A 21,043-nucleotide genomic window follows, 5' to 3' on the forward strand; every position below is an offset into this window, starting at 1 on the left:
CTAACGACTTTGCGATAGCTTTTTAAAGAGATTTACAGCTCATTGTCAGTTGGTTTAATTCCCTGAACTCAAACTGGCATATCTCTGCATGAGAAAGTTTCCCGAGTGTTCCGTAGAACAGATTTAGAAAATTCCAGAACAAGCGAGAAGTTCCCGTAGCGTGAAGTGGGGATGTTAGACAAGATGATGCAACTTGTGACCGCCCACGGTGTAAAACAACGAATGACCGTGAATCTATGACCGCCTACCTTACAAGGTAGGGGTAGCGGGTTACGTAGGGTCAGCGAAAAGGATACTCACTTCTGTGCGAGATCTCGTCTAGTACGGTCACGTATTTAGTCTAAAGTCAGTGCGATTATTCGTGTAATTGTTTTAGTATATACATTTATATAACCTTCGAACGTTTATCATAAGACAATTCACCAACTGTCAGGGTTATCCCGCAGTTGCAGTGTAGCGAGTCTGACTCGCGTACCGGGGCCCCGCGTACCCGCGTATAATACGAATTATAATACGAACGTTATAACGATACGAGTAGTCGAAGCATTACTAACTCGTATAATCACTGAGGGGTTTTTATGCCGTAAGGCTTTTCCCCTACGAGCAATAAAGGTTTGTCCCTGAGCTCAATCAAACGTTTCATTTATTCAACCTCCCACCAAAAAATCGAAATAGCGGAACTTATCCTTACCGGAAGGTTTCGACGATACACCGAGCATGCTAGTACACTATTGCTTATGCAACTTTTAATGACGAGACTAACGAGATAGAACGTTTACCGGATCATTCTTCAACCGCGCTGTGATCACAGAAAGTGCATCGCAATTACATGGCATTTGCATTAAATAGGTTTTTGCATTTCAAAACTCCAAATACGAGTTAAAAATTTCTAAAATCAGATTAAATTTTCTATGGACAAAAAGGAGCACGCAGAGGACTTTGTTTATGCAAATTAAACTTTTAGACTGTTACTAAAGTATTACATAATCAAAAATACCCTTTTCTGGTCAATTAGGTAAAATAGCGAAATTAATCAAATTCATTCTCTTTTAAATACGTGTTTTTTTCAAACAATTAACAGAATACGAAAGTTGCTCTGTGTTTAGTTAACTTCAAATGAAACTAATCAGTTTAAAGTGTTTATTAATTCAACAAAGTGTCTGTAGCAATTAAAGAAAAATGTATCTTCAACATCATATATAGTAATATCATCATCTTGATTGTGATAATTCGCAAAATTGTGAGAGCTGATCGCACCGTGCATTATAAAATGAGCTCATAAAAGTCATGAGCTCCGGCGAAGTTCTTTATACGGTAACTGTCGCACTTATTACTACAAAACGGATAAGTGTCGGTTCGTTAAACAAAACTACGCTGTTGTAACAAGGTGACAATTCTTATTTACTTCTTGTTCAACTTAATCAACGACAGTATAATGCGATGAGAAATTTCACTAACGACGGCAACAAGATGTGCATTCCATGAAATGATACATTATATGTTTGCACCTTTCTAAAAATTATCCAGTCAATTTAATGAAATAAAAAAGTAATATAAAAATATATTATATAAATTTATTATTTGAAATATAAGAATAAAAATTTTGAGGCAAACTAGCAGCAACTTCAAATCGTATACAATAGATTCTTTATTACCAAATTAAACAAGCTTAAAAGCAGATTAATTGGATGCAAAAATAAATCACAAAATAAAATAAATTATATAAAATTATTATCATTATCTTTAAACTGTAGTTTAAATGTAACTAGTAGATTTTCTTATAAAAGAACGATTGAGAATATTTAATCAAAATCATTGGTATTCTATCTCAAAGGATTTCATTATAACTGGATATATAATATTACTTTGGAAAGTAGATAGTAGCAAAGAAAACCGCAAATTTATTTCAACGAAGCATTTCAACGCTGCTGCTGCGTAAGAATTATTATATCTTACTATTATTGTCTTAAACTTATCTTCTTAATTAATTATTGTGCGAATTAACTAGATATTTTTTATTTAACAATAAATTATAATTAAAAATAAAAAATAATAAAATCACAAATTAAACAGAATTTATCTTCCTCCCATATCAAGAATATCATAAAATAAATAAACAAAAAGTGCACAAATAAAAAAAATTATGAGAATAAATGGTAAAAATAAATGTTAATACAATGCAATATGTGTAAAATTTATGCAACCGCAAAATATAATTTTTATAATAGATACGCTTGTGAATAATTCAGAATATACAGATAAAATTCAGCCTTAACGAAAATCCTTAGAAGTAGTAGTAGCACTTCAAAAATAGAACTTATCCATCCTTCAATCCAAGTCTTCCCGACAAGCGTGCCAGGAATAATTTGCGATGCAAAGAAAAATAAAGTCACAAGACGGAAAGCTTTTCCTTCAAAAATAATAAATAAGAAAACTGAGTCGTTAAAGGAATGTATCAGTTTCTCGTCTACTCACAAAAAACATATCGAAAGATCGTAAATCGTATATGACACTTATTTCCAATTATTCAATAATTATCGCATGTTGATTGTTATATTTTTCAAGCATATTATTCAAATATGACCCCATTTATCCATTATAATATTCATATTTTAATTTTTAAAATAAATTAATGTACGAGAGACGTAATATAACGAGTTTTTATAAACTTAATTTATTAACATATTAGTTACGGGCAACTAATCCTTTGTATTTTTTCAGTTGTTTGAATTTCAATTAAAATTACCATTTTTTAGATTAATAAACTTAATAAATGTTTATATAAAAGTAAAAAATAAATAAAATGTGCAATTGGTAAATGTGACAGAAATAAAAATTCTTATTTGCATATTTACATTATACATATTTAAAGTTCAACAAAATTAAAATTTGTTAAAAAAAGATTATTTCCAATATGTAATTTATATTTTTACTATTTATTATTTATTCTTGTTTACTTATACAATGTTTTTCTTAAGATTTTTATGCTATTACTTTTTAATGAATTTAATAAAGGAAACATTTCAAAGTATATTTTTACACAAGTATATATTATATATTTTTTAAAATATTCTGTTTTGAAATATATAGCAGAATATTATGCAAAATTATAAGAGAACAGTAGCGAATCTAAAAAGTGTTGTAAATGTACCGCAGCTTTCGCTGATACAGAGCTTCCAAGTGCGCTTCATCTAGAAATATGAAATTGATATGTCAGAGCCAGTCTCCGTTTTCCAATCTCCGTTTTAGCACGCTCTCATGCCTCCATTGACATCTTCCTCGTTCGTCTTATAACATCATAATATTGTCATATTAATTTTTTTAACACGCCACTAAAATATTGCAAAGATCTCACATTTATTGCAATTTACAAATTTTAGCAAAATGTGTAAATTTATAAAACACATATACGCGATTAATATTTGGTAAATGACAATAAAAGTAGGCCTTTGAATAAGTTTCTAAATTCTCAATTAAATTTCGATTTAATTAACATTTAATTAAATTAAAAATCCACGCACAAAACTTGACATAGATTAACATAAAGAATATTATATCAGTTACATTTTCGTATTAAATAACTTGAATTATTTAATTTTCATTGCAGCCTGCAAGCAATTATCCAGATCAGTACAAGGCATCTTCGGGCCATCTGATCCACTTTTAGGTGCTCATATACAAAGTATATGTGAAGCCTTGGACGTTCCTCACCTCGAAGCGCGGGTCGATTTCGAGCCTACTTTCAAGGAGTTCAGCATTAACTTATATCCCGCACAAGATCACCTTAACAAAGCATTCAAGGATCTCATTTCCTTTCTAAATTGGACAAGAGTGGCTATTATCTATGAAGAGGATTACGGTAAGTACGAAACAATATCACGTACACTTGAGAAACTGCAATAATTTTCGAATAAATTCATAAATGCTCCATGCATCTTAGAAAAAATAGTATTTTGAAAAATAGAAAAGAATACCTGAATATAATCGCCTAAATTGTAAACTTTATTAATAGAGGAAGCTCGTCAATACTAAGATAAGTACCTCTTTCTAATGCAAGTATGTATTAAATTTGCATACAACAATCGACTGCGGACGATTTAAACGTTGCGGGGTTATAAATCATTATACGCCATTTCTTCGAGAACAGTAAAAACGTTTTTAACGAAGTAACGAATATGATGAACCGTAAACATGAACGTGCGAATAATGCTAACATGACATCCGAGATTTTCCGACCGCACGGAACTCATTTTACCGTGACCACCGGGCGTCGTATAACAGCAACAACACGGAAACTCCACGGGTATATGCGAAAGAGGCGATCTCGTTAGCACCGTCAACGCGTTCATTACGCATACGCGTTTTATTTTATTTCATTTTATTTTTGGTTTCTCTCCGCGGCAGCAGTCGGTGATGCGTCTCTATGCAAATAGAACGTCGGAATCAGGCGCCGGAAGTGGAATCCCGTTGCGCCGCCGTCCAAAATGTCGGCCTGTCACTCGCACGCGGAAGTAACGCACGCGGATTGTATATACGACAACGTAAACTCGCGACGACAACGATGACGACGACGACGACGACGACAACGACGACGACGACGACCGCTTACGAGATTGCTCTCTGTCGCTCCCTCGCCACTTTTTGCCGTCAACTTAATCCTCCTGGTCCCTCGTGGTACCTCCTCTTGGCATCTATTTCCATTCCGTCGAGCTGGCACCATCTACGACTTATCGAAATTCCGATACGGAGTTGACGTATAATACTCACGCCAAAGTCATTCGCCAATTTCATTTTTTTCAAATCGCATTAGTATATTTTAACTATCGCCGTTCATACAGAGAAAATGTGTAGGTATCGCTTGCATCTCCTCTATCATTTATGTCCATCTTTCCCGAAAGAAGCATTTGCCTCGATAAAAAAGTATCGCTAATATTGTCATAATTATTTAGAACATCACGATTCATTATTATCAGAATCTGGAAATAAGAAGTGGAATTTCTTACGCCCGCAACTCATTGATGTAATATGTATAGTATATCCGAAAAGCCATTGTTATATAAAATTTTCAAATCGCGTGCCGCCGTTCATATGTATCGACAGATATCGCAAGTCTACCATGTATGTACATTTGCGAAACGAGTACTTTCTCTTATAGTTCTTGCGAGGAAAGAAGTAGGAATTCTCCGACCTTATCTTCTCTAAATTGCCGCTCTTGATTGGACGATGTAACGTGGGGTATAACAGAAGCACGAAAGTAGAACGTTAGCGATAAAATGAGAGGAAACGGAAAGAGTACGCTTTTTTTGCGCAAACCCCCTCGATGTCTATAGCCTGTCATAAATCCACAACGAGGGGGGTAAGACAAGGCGTTTCAAAATTCCCCGTCGTAAAAGCGACGCGCGTCGAAAGCGTCTCGACTCTATAGCTCACTCAAAGAAATGTAACATCCCCGCGGCCTGGTATCGCCTAAATATTCATCAGTCGAGAAAATCCGTCTCACGGAGTTCGTTAAAATTTTAACATGCAAAGATAGTCGCTCACTTAAATGCCATTAAATGTTAAGTAGCGTCGACGTTAATGATGTCAGAAATGACACGATTTCCAGCGAAGGTGATTTGTACATTTTTAAACAATAGCTGTAATTTAATAAGATTAATTGACGAATTTCGGAATATAACGAGAAACGCTGCGAGATTTTGAATAAATCTCTCGAGTACTTTGCAAATTTGGCAGGCTCCTCTATCGCGCGCGTTGTCATTTAGTTATTCATAGCCGGAGAAACGCCTAGTTTCGCAGTTCGTTAAAACTTTACTGAGTGTGAAAAGTTTCGTTTTTCGGCGTTTTTGGCCGTAAAATAATAATGAATGGTTTAACGTGACGGCGAGACGTTCGTGCCAACGTGCGTGATTCCGAAAACACACATACACATTCAATAGCACGATGTGAGGAACTGCTAAAATCACCTTTAATTTCGAATAATTAATTACCATTTCGGTGGAGCAAGTGAGCCACAGCTGCTCATTCATACTTGCACTCACTGTTTCTTAATAAAAGTTAAGTGAATGTATGAATTTGTTAAACTTATTATGAAATCTTACTACTTATTATTAAAAAAGAAATTCTTGAATTTTTTCTGACAATTAAAAAAAATTTTTCGAACCGACATTTCTTAAACAGATATTTCTTTTACAAATTCCTTCCTTTAATTAGATTCCTTATTAAAAGTTTTCGTTCAATCTTTGAAAGCAATTTGCAATAATTTATAAGTTTGAATCTTTTAATAACAATAAAAACATACGTGATAGAATTATATATCGTTTTTATATGATAACATTTAAGAATTTGCAGAAATGAATATTTTGCTCTATCTGCATTGGTGTTATGCCTATAACTTCAATAAAGTCGAGAGATCTCGCACATAAACGTTATCATCAGAATGATAGGATGAGGGAATAAAACTAGTATACATTTTTCCTGAATTCTTTCCCGTCTTTTCTGTCCGTATCGTGCAATGCCGTCGTAAATTCCCAGATATAACACTGTGTGTAGCTACTGCTATCTACTAAGTTAATTTTGTAAACTAGACTACCCTGCGCAATCTTCCTCTACTTTCCCTTTCACACATTTCTTAGTCGAGCATGGTGTTTGTGGCGCTTTTATGTATATATGTATAAGATACTCTAAGAGATTCTCGACCTTCATTATAATCCTTTATTATCTGAGATATTTCTGCTTCTTCACTTGGAGTTGTTTGTATAAATTTAATAAACTTGATTTCAGTATACGCGTAAATAATAATTTTGTTATTTAACTCCACATTTCAAAAATAACTTGCAAAATTTGCTTTTCTTTCAATTGCTTATAATAAGTAAGTTATTAATGTCAGAAAATTGTAGGAGAAACTAGTTTAGCACCGAAAAAAATCAACGCCAACTTAATCAAAGAAGCTAACATTGAAATTAAGTTCTTGGGTATAAAAGCATTTTGTATACAAGCCAAGAAGCATGCAAGCGGCCGTAATTGCTCGATTTGTTCCAAAAGTGAAGTTTTCCATATTTCATTTTTACATTTTGCGCAAAGTGCCAAGCTGCAGGCTACGCTCATTAACGCGCCAGAAAATTTATCTTCTGCTTCCATTTCGTCATCCCTTAGCTGTTTTATCGATCCTCTTCTTGCCGTCGCTCTATTCGTCACGATCATTACGGGAGAGTAATTAGCGAGCTCAAAGTTGGCGGCACCTAGGTGTCCAAGAAGTCTCTTTTAGAAATACGGAAAAGTGGGATTGCACCGAGAATCTTGCGACTTTATCAGATTTGTATCCTTGAGTAAAGTCAAGAAGAAGACTCTTGCCCGCTTGAAGATTGAAAGCATCTAATGTGCCGAATACATTAAGAAGTATTCGGTGATAATATATTTCTCGTTCTATATTAATTTCTTTATAAATTACTATAATCAATGGAAGTACTTTATTAAATTATTCAAACATTATATCGCTAAATTTTTTATCTTTTTTTCTCTAATTAAAACGGAAAAATAGGATAAAAATCAATCAAACTCCGATTAAAGTTAACTGACGTCGGTGAATTTGACGCGAGGAAATGAATTCAAAGAACGTAACTGCATACGTATGTAACGAATTCCGTGCACGCGATAGAAATCTCGAATCGACAGTGCAACTTAAGAAGTAGTCCAAGAACAATTTGATAAAAGTAAATTGTAAAAGTCGTGATGTCTTCTTTTAGATCCATCTTCGCTAAATCCCTTAAAGCAGTAAAAGTAGTTATGAAAAGTTCGCTATCGGAGTTACGATCTTGATAGTTTAGTCGTAAATCTCTTTGTAAATCAAATTAACAACTTTCTCTCCCCACATCGTTCTTTTGCCACAGCTGACAAACGATGAACCTGTTTTATAGTTGATCTATTTCTGTCGTACAAAAAGTCATACATTTATTAATCTTACATTTATATCCGTATCCATAAAAATAACCAATGTTATTTTTATAAAAATGTAGATGTTGGTGAGATTACAGTAAAATAAAGGATTATGGAAGGGGTTTCTCTATTTCAGAAAAAAATTTATTTATTACGCTTCATAAAGAACATTTTCTCAAATATTTACTATTGTTTCGCATTACCCCATTATTTCTCACCAACAATATACAATACATCTGAGAATAATAACCTATTATTTACATTATATTATTCAAATGATTAACGAACAAAACATTGTTGATTTTAAAAATAATTAAAATATTTCTGTTCATTGTTTTAACTTAAAAAGTTCTTCCATACTGTTTAATAAGTGGTATAAAAACAAAACACGAGTTAATCCGTGAGTTATAAGTTTATATAAGTATTTGGAACATCTGCAACGGGCAATCGGCTTGAAATGAGCCCTTGTTGACACGACGTAACTCTAAATGCTTTTTAGCTATGAGGATTAAAGATTAAAAAAAAACAAGTACTGAAGTTCAGTATCAGTCAACAGCCAATTTGCTGCAAAAAAAAATCTTTTATTTTGCAGGATTGTTCAAACTGCAGGATCTCGTAAAATCCCCGCCATCTGTGAGAACAGAAATGTACATTCGTCAGGCAAGTCCTATGTCCTACAGGCAGGTCCTGCGGGAGGTCAGACATAAAGAGATCTTCAAGTTGATTGTTGACACAGATCCGGCGCATATGCAACAATTCTTCCGAGCGGTGAGTCATGAAACAATTTCTGTGTGTTTATATATATATATACTATAAATAATTTTTTATCATGTTAAAACTACATTTTAAATAGAAACGATATGTATGTAGCTTTCCCATTTTTTACACCATTTAATTTCGCGCATCATAAATCTGACAGGTTGCTTTATTTGGATAGACGTCACATATTTTTTTCAATAAAGTACGAAATAGAAAAACAATAATTGTGTCAACATAAATCCTTGAAATTTACTGGCATCGTTATTTTAGATTTTAATCATTTCTCTTGTCAAATATCAACTAACAATTGTAAAAAATTTCTGCTATTATTAGAATTATATTATTACAGTTACAACTTATAATATCATTTTATAGCTCTTTCTACACTTCTTTTCCTTGTAAAAATTAAATGTATATTTATTTTTTTGTAAATTCTAAAATTGTCGGAAAATATATCTGAAATGAACAGAACCGATGTGTGTTAATAAAACGTTTCTTCTCGCGTAATAAAAGACTTGTTTTACAAAAGGAGAAATATTGGAACTCCATTATCGAGAAATCCTTCATTTCGTTCTTTCACGAACTGTTAGCACTTATTTGAAGAATTGGAAAAGAAATCCGCGCGGAAAATGCGGATCGATGCAACGGACGCGAGCAGCATATGATGGAGTTTAGGTGCACAGGTTTATCTTAATATCTATCCAAAACTTTTCTTAGATAAAACTTTTCTTAGATATCGTTAGAATCCTATTGAAAATAATATGCATAAGAAAAGCGGCAGTCGTATTGGTGGAAAAAATTCTGAGATAGAAATTTAGTTCAGCTGAATTTATAATAGCTTGCTCTGAATTTATAATAGCTTGCACCGAATAAGACCCAAATATAGATGGAGTATATCAAATTCAACATATCAAATTCAATAATTGTTTAAGCTTTTTTTATATGTCAGACAAAAACAAATTAAATAATTTTTATAAAAAATAAAAGAATAACATTTTAATCAAATATCTAAACACACAGATTTGGTTACTATTAATTATGTCGAATCTGATAATTATTTTATTTCGTATGTCTGACAAAACTTATTTAATAACAATCTGTAACAGACATGGCATAGATAATCTGACTCGAATCTTTAATGTGTTTTATCCATTTAAAAAGTTGGATCATAGCCGAACGTCAAATCCGGTATGTTCAATTTGGTTTAGATTTTTATCAGATGTAATTTCTATTCGAGTTGTTTACCGGATGAAAAAAGAGCAGAAGAGGATTTGTACACGGGTCACAGCTCGTAAATAACTTTCCAGAATCATGCAAAAGGACTCGGTGCTAGGAGATTAAAAAGACTTTTGCAATTAGGATTAATGGCGACTGCGCAATGCAGTTTTTACTTCTGTACCAACATTTCTTGCCTTCTAACTCTCTATTCAGAATAGAAATGCTGAAAGAAAAGTATCAAAAAATGTTTTTAAAGAGTATCTTAAAGCATCTTACAATACGCGCACTTTGCAAAGTAGAGAAAATTTGAATTTAAAAAATTTCTCATATTTAAACTATCCTTTGAATTGTCTAATAATAATTTAATAATACCCAATAATGACTTTCAGAAACTATTTTGAGCATAAGTTATATAGAAAATATAATACAACCGCGGTAGCAATTAATTAATGTCATGAAAATGTCTAAAAGACTATTAAAAATTATTCAAGATATTTTATAAATTATTTTCAAATGCTGTGTAAGTAATAAATGAATAAATATCTCAATAATACATACATTAATACTAAAAATGCAAAACCTTTTTATCATATTTTACAATAATTTTAATAATTTACATATTTTTTATCTCTCTTTCTATTAATATATATTTTACATTATTATTTTGTAATAATTTATTTATTGCACGTATATATATATTTATGTTTTCCGGGTCTGGTTACTTATGTGTACTATCTAATGCACAATTGTTTTATTTTTCGTTTTACGTTGGTCTACAATTGAAATAACAATTTGCCTTTTCGTTTATTATAGTGTAATATCCAATATTGTAAACGTATAAATTGTATAGACTATCGTGTTCGTAGATATGTGATGATAACAACTTTGCAATATTTAATCATCTATTTAAAATATTTACATGAACAGATGACGGAACGCAGCAAATTGTGAAATTAAATTGCACAAATTATCAGGTGATAAAACGGTGAAAATAACTCATGAAAATCGCATGCTATTTTTGCGTTCACTTGAAATGATAAAATCACTCGATGTTTTTCACAATTCCCAACACTTTTGGAAACGTTGTTGCGTGCACGGCCTACAAATAGAAAAATTTGCATAATCGGGCGAGTGATCAACGTGCCGGAAATATACGCCTCGATTGTTTACCATTGAAACACACGTTATCGACTCGTTTCTCAGTTATGTAAATTATGTCGCTAAAAATAACGAAATTTATTATGACAAAGATATCGATACAGTAAGATAGTAAGACAGAAAAAAATTGTAGGTTACATTATAATTTATGTAGACACTACAACGCGCTTCAGCATTTTATTTTTTAAAAATTAATTTCAATGATAATTATATAGATAACCAAATAGACCATTTATATAAATTATTTACTAATTCGACGACGGCAGCTTCTTACAAAATTAACTTAATAAGAAAACTAATCAGAGTCACGATAAAGGAGTGACGATATTTTAATAGATTTAACTATCATCCTTGTCTTTTGTAGGAGTGTAGATAATACGATACGATAAAGCATAAATGATTCGGCGTTTAATTTACGATTAATTGTGCAATATAAATACAAAATAAAATTACGGTCACGTCCGATTAGTCTTGCATAATGTATCTAACGTAATTATGTGCAGTTCTCGTATAAATTGTTAACGTAAAAGGTGTTAAAGTTAGAACTAAATTTGCTGCGAAATTAATCATTATAAGTGTATAAACTAAACGAAAATAATTTTATAACAGTGTGTAACAGAAAAACACTATAATAAACGAAAAGGCAAATTGTTATTTCAATTGTAGACCAACGTAAAACAAAAAATAAAACAATTGTGCATTAGATAGTACACATAAGTAACCAGACCCGAAAAACATAAAGAAACTCGTTCACGGTTTAAAGATTAATACTCAATATATGAAGCAAGAGAGATTAGATTCCGTTCGTTTCCCACCTTGTCAGCGGCACTCCGAGAAGCAATCTTGCTTCAGATGCGGTCGAAGCAAGTCCGTTATTTGCATGTTGCGTCCCTCGAGAATTTCCCTCAAGAGATAACCCTCGACCGGTCGAGTAATCAAAAAACGTCCATGCTTTCATGCAACGGCTCTCGTATATCCTTTTAACCTCGTGCGCCCGCTTCGTCGTCCCATCCGCTTTTCCTTTCCACGAATAGGTTTTTCCACGACAAGATCCATGCAAGACCTCTTTTATCTGACTCGCTTCCATCTCAGCTCGATCGATCTATACATATGACTTTACCTCGAAGAATGAAAAACGACGAATTATATCGGACTACAAAGGGTGCAATATCAATATCCTTGGGTAGTAGAATAACAATAGACGACGTAATATTTGTCTTGCAAATGTTCATGCTGCAATATATACGCAAGATGGTATGTACAGAAAACATGTGGGTGCAAAGTATCTAACACGATAACCATTCTAAACCATATTGTCAAAATATTGGTATTTCAAATCAATATTCGAAATAAAATACGGCAATATGAAATTCATTTTTAGTGACATAATGATATGTATTAAGTAATATTTTTGAGTTTAGAGAGTAAAAAAAATTGTCAATTTTTAAGAACTTTTTAAAGTAACCATTATTAAAATGTAATCTATATATATAATTTTCTTTTTAATTTGTGTGTTACAGATATTGCAACTACAAATGAATGACTACAGATACCATTACATGTTCACAACTTTTGTAAGTACAATTTCATGTTCAATTTTGATCTAGAAAATTATGTTTAAATAGCACATATCAAAAGTTAAGTTTGTGTATGTAACATTGGCCAAGTCAAATTTTTGTGTAACAATTCTAAGATTTTTAGATTATTTTTTAGACTATTTTTGCTGAATAATATTAAAATCCTCTCAACAAAATTTTAATCGTAATAGCGGAATGCATAAAAATATTACGTGAGAATGATTGAATTAGATAATATTTTTCCTTAATATAATCTTTCTTGCTTTATCAATACTCTCATACTAATATAATTACAGTCAGAATTATATTTCGGTTCAAAGCTCAATTCAATTTATGTTCAAATATTGCATTAATGTATTATAATGGATAATTAATGGATAATTAATAAATCTTGCATATCGAATATAATAGAATTTGTCTAATTAAATTATTACAGTGAAAATTAACTGTTTATTAATGGGACCTTGTAAATAAATCATAATAGTGGATGAGGATTTATTTCATTCAACATTCCTCGGGTACACAATATTGCGTAACATCGTTTAAGTAATAAGAAAGAGTACCTTTTCAGACGCACATATGAGAATGCTTGTAAACTCCTACTTTGCGGTACACCATTCATCATCTTCATAACCGGCATACCTCGCGCTCCTGTCGACCTCGCTTCTCTTTGTACATTCTGTACAGCTTATTATGTGTATTACCTCATAGGGAGAGGAGGAGGGAGCATAAACGGTGATAGGAATTAGATCTCCACGAGTAAGCAAGGCGGTACGTATTGGATAATCCTCTGACATAGTCACTGAAAGTTCGCTCGCATCACCACGCGTTTCTCTCTTCTCGTCCGGTACGCTCTTCTTTGACATATCGTCGCCGTCTCCGCCTTTTGAGAGGAACCGCACAGCCCAAATTCTAATCCGTAGTCTCATTCAACGGAAATTTCTATCTTAAATGAAGCTAACGGCGTGTACAAACCCCGCGGCTGGCCTAGCTGAAGTTACGACGTGCAAACGCAAGCTACAGACCGTGTATGTACACTGAGAGACAGAGAACTGTACGTTCTTGCTTGATGCATTCGCACTTGCACGTATATACGCATACATTCCGTGCATGCATACATGCATGCGCGCGACATGTTCCCCGCAAATGTCCCCCTCGAATTTTGCGTAACAACAGACTTGTACATGGAACCGAATCGCTGTTCGATACCGTTACTTTTCCTGCAAACAGGTATATTAATCGATGATAGTAACGTGTTAAATTGTGACGGTTTTGAAATGATTTCTGCGGTGTGGTCTATTTGATATGTTCCTATTTGATGTATTCCTCATTAATCAATCTCTAATTGCGAGAAACAGAGAGATAATTCCTAGCACTATATAGATGCATTCGGATGAACAGTTCAAACAGAACATTTTGACACAACTGTTACGTTTCGGCAGTTAGGTTTATTAATCCAAGATCGACGTGTATTAGCAACAAGATGATTATAGTACGGAAACTCATATCACGAACACGTTTATTGTTAATCAAATATCGATTGTACTACATTAGGCAACGGCATGCAATACATGTGTATTTGTGAAAAGCATATATGTACGTACATATGTCTCTATATCGATGAAACAATGTGGTATTCAGAAGCTATAGAGTTATTTGCACAGTTCATCTTCAGCGAATATTGAATACCGATTGGTTTATATTTGCGAAAATCTAACTAACCTCTCTGTAATGTGGAGGTAATACATCTTTTATATAATATTGATATTAATTAATTTCTTAGAAAGAATTGGAGATAAAAAATATTTAATCAAATTGTATCATATAATTTCGTGCATATATGTATATTTTAAAGCGAATTTTGAAACATAATTTTAAAAAATATTTCAATTAATTAAATTTAATGAAATAAAAAGACATATACTTTGTTACGTTAATCCAACATCGATTTAAATATTCGCAGTTGCATACAATCTCATGAAAAATTTAATACCCTCCTGGGAATCTCCCATTAAGTTCATACAAGAAGAAGGTACATCCGCGCGTTCTAAATAAATCATTTTTAAAGAATATTACGTAACTTTCTCCCTCAGTAAACGATGCCCTGATTCAAGAAGGTAGATTGGATACGCAGTGAAGTGGTTAAGAGAAAGAACAGTAAGTAGTAACGAAAGGGACGGAAGAAGAAACCGCTTAAGAACGGAAACACGGAGCTTTATCTGCTACGACCGACTTGTTATGCAGCTGCGCAGTTGTCGGTGAATAACCCGGTGGAGAAGTCGTGTTATTTACTTTAACGATCTACGCGTCGCAAACGATGCATCACCGTATAATTATAAATCATGCTCTCTCGAGAGTTTTCCAGGCGAGGCTAGTCGAGATTGGTTACGCTATAATGATTGCAATTACGACGATGACAGAAAAATCGTTGGGACCGCCTCATTTTTCCTCAATTTAGTCGGTTTACCTCATAACTACATCGCGAACGCGAAAAAAATTACCCCAGTTACATTTTCTTAAATACCGTCGTATCCGCGGTCGAATTCTTTATCATTTGAAGATGTTGAATAAATCGATAGTTCTATCTATTTGCAGAAGCTAAGTCGACCTAGATTAAACAGAAAATTTCTTTTCTACAATTCTTGCAGAATATTACTAATAAGTCACGTAGTCTTCAATCGTAATTTGACTTTTAGATCTATCGCTCGCCCTATCTAATTAACGGAAAATTATTAATATTAAAATTGTATACATCAGTAATTTTAATGCTTATAATGCTTATAAAGTATAATTAACCGTGATGAACATAAAAATGAGAGATTTCCAACGAACTTTAGACATAATTTTTGTGTAAATTTTTATAATTTTTAACTCTCTCCATATCATTTGTTCATTCACACAAAAATAATTATTAGGCACCAAGATGTAGCCTCTCTCATTTTTATGCTTTATCAATCCTCATTCATCAATCTTATTTATTATTGTTAATCTTATTGAGTGTTGTTAGACAATAAGAAATGTGCGAAGTCTTTTTTCAAATATACACTTCGGTTAAATATAAATTTAATTTAAAATAAACATATTTTTTTAATACCTTTGTTTTTATAGGATATAGAAACGTTTGATCTGGAAGATTTCAAATATAATAGCGTGAATATGACAGCCTTTCGCTTGGTGGATCTCGAAGAGCCCAAAGTTGCTGAAATACTCAAGCAGATGGAACGTTTCCAACCAGCGATTGGACATGCCATTCTGAACAAAACGGGAGTTATTCAGGTTGGAAATTTCAAATTTGATACGATAAAGAAGGAAATATTTTTACCAACCCAATATAGCATATTGTAGAGATTTTTATGACATATTGGAAACAAACTCATGAGAATTGTGGGCAAACCATTTTGAGTATCAAGTGACATCTTCCAAGTCCAATTATATAAATATTTCAGTTATTTAACAATTGCAATTATCAAATAAATGTAGAAATTAATTATTATACAAGGGTTATAATACGAATTATATCTTTGTAAATTACATGAAGTTCGTTTTAAATGCTTTGTAGTTTTACTACATTAGATTTCAAAGTTAAATTTCACAAATAATTTTTACATAACATAATATTAAAAAATATTAAAAAATTTTAAATATACGTATATAAGGTAATTTCAAATTGACATCAAAATATGCATAAAATTTTGAATAAAATACTACTCTAAAATAAATTATGCATTCGATATAAATTATGCATTGTCTAAAATAGATTTAACATTCAATACCTTCTACAAAAAATATTAAATGTATATTTTTAAAAATTTATAATCAATTTTATATGTGATTACTAAATGTTACCTGAATCACAGTACAAGCTAGCTTCGAACAAATATAGACTAAAAGCACAAGGGATTGAAAAGTCGAATTGACCGAACTGGTCAGCAGAGTCTGTCCAGTCGAGCTTTGTCAGCCTTTCAGTAATTAAGTGAGTTTCGCCCGCGGCCAGTGCCGCAATGTCATTAATTCGGATCAATTGAGCGCACCAAACACGGTTTTCTCTCAAGGACTTCGAAGATGGTTACCGTCTGCTAAAATAGCTAAGTTTACTTTTCACAGAATTTATTTCCCCTTCCAGAATTCTCTCCTCAAAATATTAATGTGCAAAGATCGATATATTTAAATTCGTTCCTTCATTAATTTTTTCACACTAACACTACTTCAAAATCTGATTAAATTTTAAATATAGTAGAATATTTAATAAGAAAAAAGAATAATTTTAACAATTGTTAAACCCAGGACTTATTGATTTATGATTTTAAATTCCGAAAAGCAAGTTTTCGTGTAATTAATTTTAAACAAGATCTTATCGTGTTTCACATCGTAGATACGTTTAATATTCAATCTTAGAGAACGAACTTTGACTGTGAAATAAAACTCTTAACGTGGCTGTTAACAAGTATGAATAATAATCATTCGGTCGCTCGTTAAGCTAAGAATAGAATTGAAAACGAATCTGGTTAAAATGTAATCATTAGTTCAATCTATTTTTGCATCAGTACTAGTAAAAATTTTACCATTCTTTCAAAGTTAACGCTAAAGCTTTTCACGCGAAACGCAAAGCACGAATTCTCGTCAAAAGAAAACGTATGTTTCAGGCAGAACCAGCTTTGGTGTACGATAGCGTACAGGTTTTCGCGCACGGTTTGGCAGCTCTGGACCGTAGTCACGATTTAAGACCAGCAAATCTGTCCTGCGAGAAAGAGGAACCGTGGGACGACGGTTTATCACTCTACAACTATATTAATGCCGTACGTACGTTCTATGAATTTTCAAGCGTTGAATATAGAATAGTATGGGGACTGATGCTAGTAACACGAATTTTCGCGCGTAATTATTTCAGAGTATTTAATTTTCTTTTCTTTAAACAGCAGTGATAAATTTACTACTAATCAAAGAATCTATTTATATTTTTTGGAAAATGGAAATTTATATATTTTATTCCGATTAATAATTAAACCATAGTTCCTCTAAATTGACTGTAATTACTGTATCTTTAATTTACACAAAATTGCAAAAAACATATTTTATAATTTTGTAACAAAATATATAATTTGGCTTAATATTATTTTGAAAAGTTTATCATAAAAACAAAAATTTTATAAAATTGGTTTAAAATTAATATTTATAATGTAAACTATGTAAAACAAACGGCAAAATGTTTCTCAAAATTCAAATATATGTAATATTTCTATCATTTATAATCCGCAAAAATAGCACAAAACTCATAATATACAGTTATACAGTTAATTATGTGTATGCATAGTTTTTATATATTTTTAAAGACAAATACGAGTAATCTCACGAATAATTCCGCGCTATTTAATTTTAATCTAAAAATGTAAATAATAAATGTTTAATTTTCCTCTAGAAGCTCTACTCTTTTAAATTAAAATTATTTATAAAATTATTTATAAAATTGTAGTATACAATAGAATTATTAAAGAGAAAAAATATGTTTCTCAAAATTTGTACATAAAGTCAACTTATACTAATGTATACATATAAGTTGCATGACTAAACTAATTAAATGAAAGCGTAAGTTCAAACTTCAAAGACAGTGTTATTTTACGCAAGAGAAATACTTATCCCATCCAAAATGTAGAGGTTAATAAAATATATTATTTAACTTTATTATATAGATATTTAACAATTATTAATAATAAATGAAGACATTGAATACAATAAACAAAAATTATTCTTTTCAAGTCTTTAAAATTTGTTGACGATTTTTTGTTTCAAAATGATAAAAATTTACGTTAATCTTAAAATCTATCGACACAAACACATACCAACGAAATATTTACTTAAATAAAACAAACAACAATCCCTTTTTCGTTGTATAATAAAATTTATAATAAAAAATTATCTCAGTCACAAAACAATTAAAACATACGTGTAAAAATGTCGCATCAAGGCACATCGTGAAAAGATACGATTCCAAAGAAGGAAATTATAAAAAAATAGCTACCGTCTTGACGATCGAGTGCCATTCGCTGCTTTGCACAGATTGGTAGTCGTCCGACAGATAAATCGCAAGAGGCAACGGAAGGAAAGCAACGTTGACACATGAATAATTGAACAACGTATTTAGCAAATAGCTACATCCCGGAAGCCTCACCTCGGGGCTTTCTCCTCCTTTAGCCACCATGGTCGCGCTTTCCATGCACGGCGACCATCCCGAATGCACGACCGCATCATACGAGAGACACGTACGTAAACTCGCGCGTACGTGCCGCCCATGACTTAGTTCCCGCGTGTAGCATCAAGTTTTATTACCTGAGTGCAAGCGACATAGGACCTCCCTATTAGATGCGACAATGACGAATTAAGCGGAGCTTAAATTTTCATTTTTTTTTATTAACCGAAGAATTCTTGAATATTTCTGCATTTATTATCCGTGGCTAATAATCCACATTGTTATCCGTAGATAAAAAATCTTGACAGACGAAACATGTATGTATTTATTTACTGCGTCCCCTCAGGGTTTGCAGACTCAACATTATATCATACATCTCATTTCACAAAACATCATTCAATTACCCCCTACGCGCCCTGGCCATTTTACGACCCTTACATACTTCTTCTCCCTTCCCTTCTCGACCCCTCTAATCTCCAGAAAGCCTTTACGAATCTCCTTACATATTTGTAGAATTCTATTTAAAATTCGCAAATTGGTATTACAAGATACAGGTCTTTTAAATCCTTAAACAAGGATCCTAGAACTTTTACTTGGAGTGTTTGTTGAGGGAAAGCAGAAATCACGTTTTAATCGTGATAGAGAAAGGAAAAGCTGTTTAAAGCTACTCTTCGTTCTGCTAAAAGTAAATAAAGATTGTTTGTCGAGTTAAACTAAGACGGAATTAAAGTGCTGATTTTTCTCCCTATTGTTTGCTTGGTTTTATTTTAAAAATCTACAGAAAGATTATTATACTCGTACCAATGTAAACGTAATGTTTCCCAATGACAGTAATGCGATTGTTTTTTTTTATAAGAAACTGACACGAATTGTATATTTATGTGAAAACTCTCTTAGTTAAAAATATTTTATATTCTCGATTACATGCGATGTTTGTAATCCCGAAAGAACCATCATATAAATTTCTCATTAAAAATTTGCCGATAAACAACAGGTAATTAATAATGCTGATACTGCCACGTTGAGAAATTGTTTCCCAAAGAGGCCAATACCTCTTGTGCAGCTACCTGTTTATGCAATAATGCATTTTACGTAAACAACATTAACTCGAGTTCACAATACAGCACAACCATGACGTTTTGATGAAGAGACGCAATAAACTCCGAAGCCATTTTCATTAAAATTATGATTAAATAGCATTAAATTTTATCACATGAAATAATTAAACAAACACACAATGGAAAGTGATTAAATTACAATAATTTAATTACAATTGTTTTCATTAGTCTAAGGCTAATTTTTTAAATTCTTTTCAATCTGACATTATCTTTCAAAACTTGTGAATATTTTTAAATTCGATACAAAACTTGTAATATTTTTAAATTCGATACGTTAAATTCATGGCATCAAGTTAAAAAAATTATTATACTGTACTAATAAGTTTACATAATGTCGACTTTTTGCAAATTATTCCTGCAACATTTTTTCCTATACGATAATAAGTTTCTCTTTTTGTAGTAACAAAGAAATTAGAATCTCATAAAAAAGTCTAGATTCTCGGAATAATCGAATACGCGAAAATAAAGGAAGACGACAATTTTTCAAAATTTTCTCGACCACGTCATGGGTTTTCAACGACGTATTACCTCATGATTGTTGATAAGAAGAAAACGTGATATATGAAGGTATATAAGCCGGTTTTTTAAACATTGTTTCGTCTTGCAATCTTTTTGTTATCCAGATGCACTGCATTCTCCGGTCAAGTCGTATATACAACGTTTTCAAAGAATAAAAAAGTGTTTGTAGTTTTAAATAAACAAAAAAAAAGGAAAAGAAACAAAATAGAAGACAAGAAAAAGAACTTTGTCGCAAGAATTATAAAAGTTTCTGATAAGTCTGCTTGCTCTCTATTCCTTTCACGTATAGTATCCACTCATTCGTAAATATCAACGCTTTCTCGTCTCGTAATACTCTCCGAAACGTCACAGCGCCGTATCAGTTATCGACGTTCCTTTCATGTTAAATCCGAAATAAATAGCGTATTGCAAAGAGATAGTATACCGCGGGCAAGTACACTATTGCGGTTACTTTCTGCGTATACATTTAAACCCTGCGCGACGGGAAACTGGCAGCTTCCGACGTAACCATATCCTATTAATGAAATAATCGTGTCCGCCGTTTCTGCCGTTCTGTGAATACTATGTAAATAAAGGAG

The 21,043-nt window shown here is 32.2% G+C and overlaps 1 protein-coding gene and 1 long non-coding RNA gene across 13 annotated transcripts in view; one reads left to right on the plus strand and one right to left on the minus strand.

The window, feature by feature from the left end:
• Nucleotides 1-21,043, minus strand: part of LOC105831435 — a 177,808-nt gene that overhangs the window by 119,239 nt on the left and 37,526 nt on the right. The gene's annotated exons all lie outside the window — the stretch shown is intronic.
• Nucleotides 1-21,043, plus strand: part of LOC105834938 (glutamate receptor ionotropic, kainate 2) — a 124,702-nt gene that overhangs the window by 79,214 nt on the left and 24,445 nt on the right. For all 7 annotated transcript variants that reach the window (XM_012677797.3, XM_036290522.1, XM_036290525.1 and 4 more), the window contains 5 exons: nt 3,608-3,859; nt 8,525-8,700; nt 12,588-12,641; nt 15,753-15,920; nt 17,288-17,440. In XM_012677797.3, coding sequence (XP_012533251.1) covers nt 3,608-3,859; nt 8,525-8,700; nt 12,588-12,641; nt 15,753-15,920; nt 17,288-17,440 — 803 coding nt within the window. The remainder of the gene's footprint in view (nt 1-3,607; nt 3,860-8,524; nt 8,701-12,587; nt 12,642-15,752; nt 15,921-17,287; nt 17,441-21,043) is intronic.

The sequence above is a fragment of the Monomorium pharaonis genome, chromosome 8, assembly GCF_013373865.1.
Source record: "Monomorium pharaonis isolate MP-MQ-018 chromosome 8, ASM1337386v2, whole genome shotgun sequence".
Classification (NCBI taxonomy): Eukaryota; Metazoa; Arthropoda; class Insecta; order Hymenoptera; family Formicidae; genus Monomorium; species Monomorium pharaonis.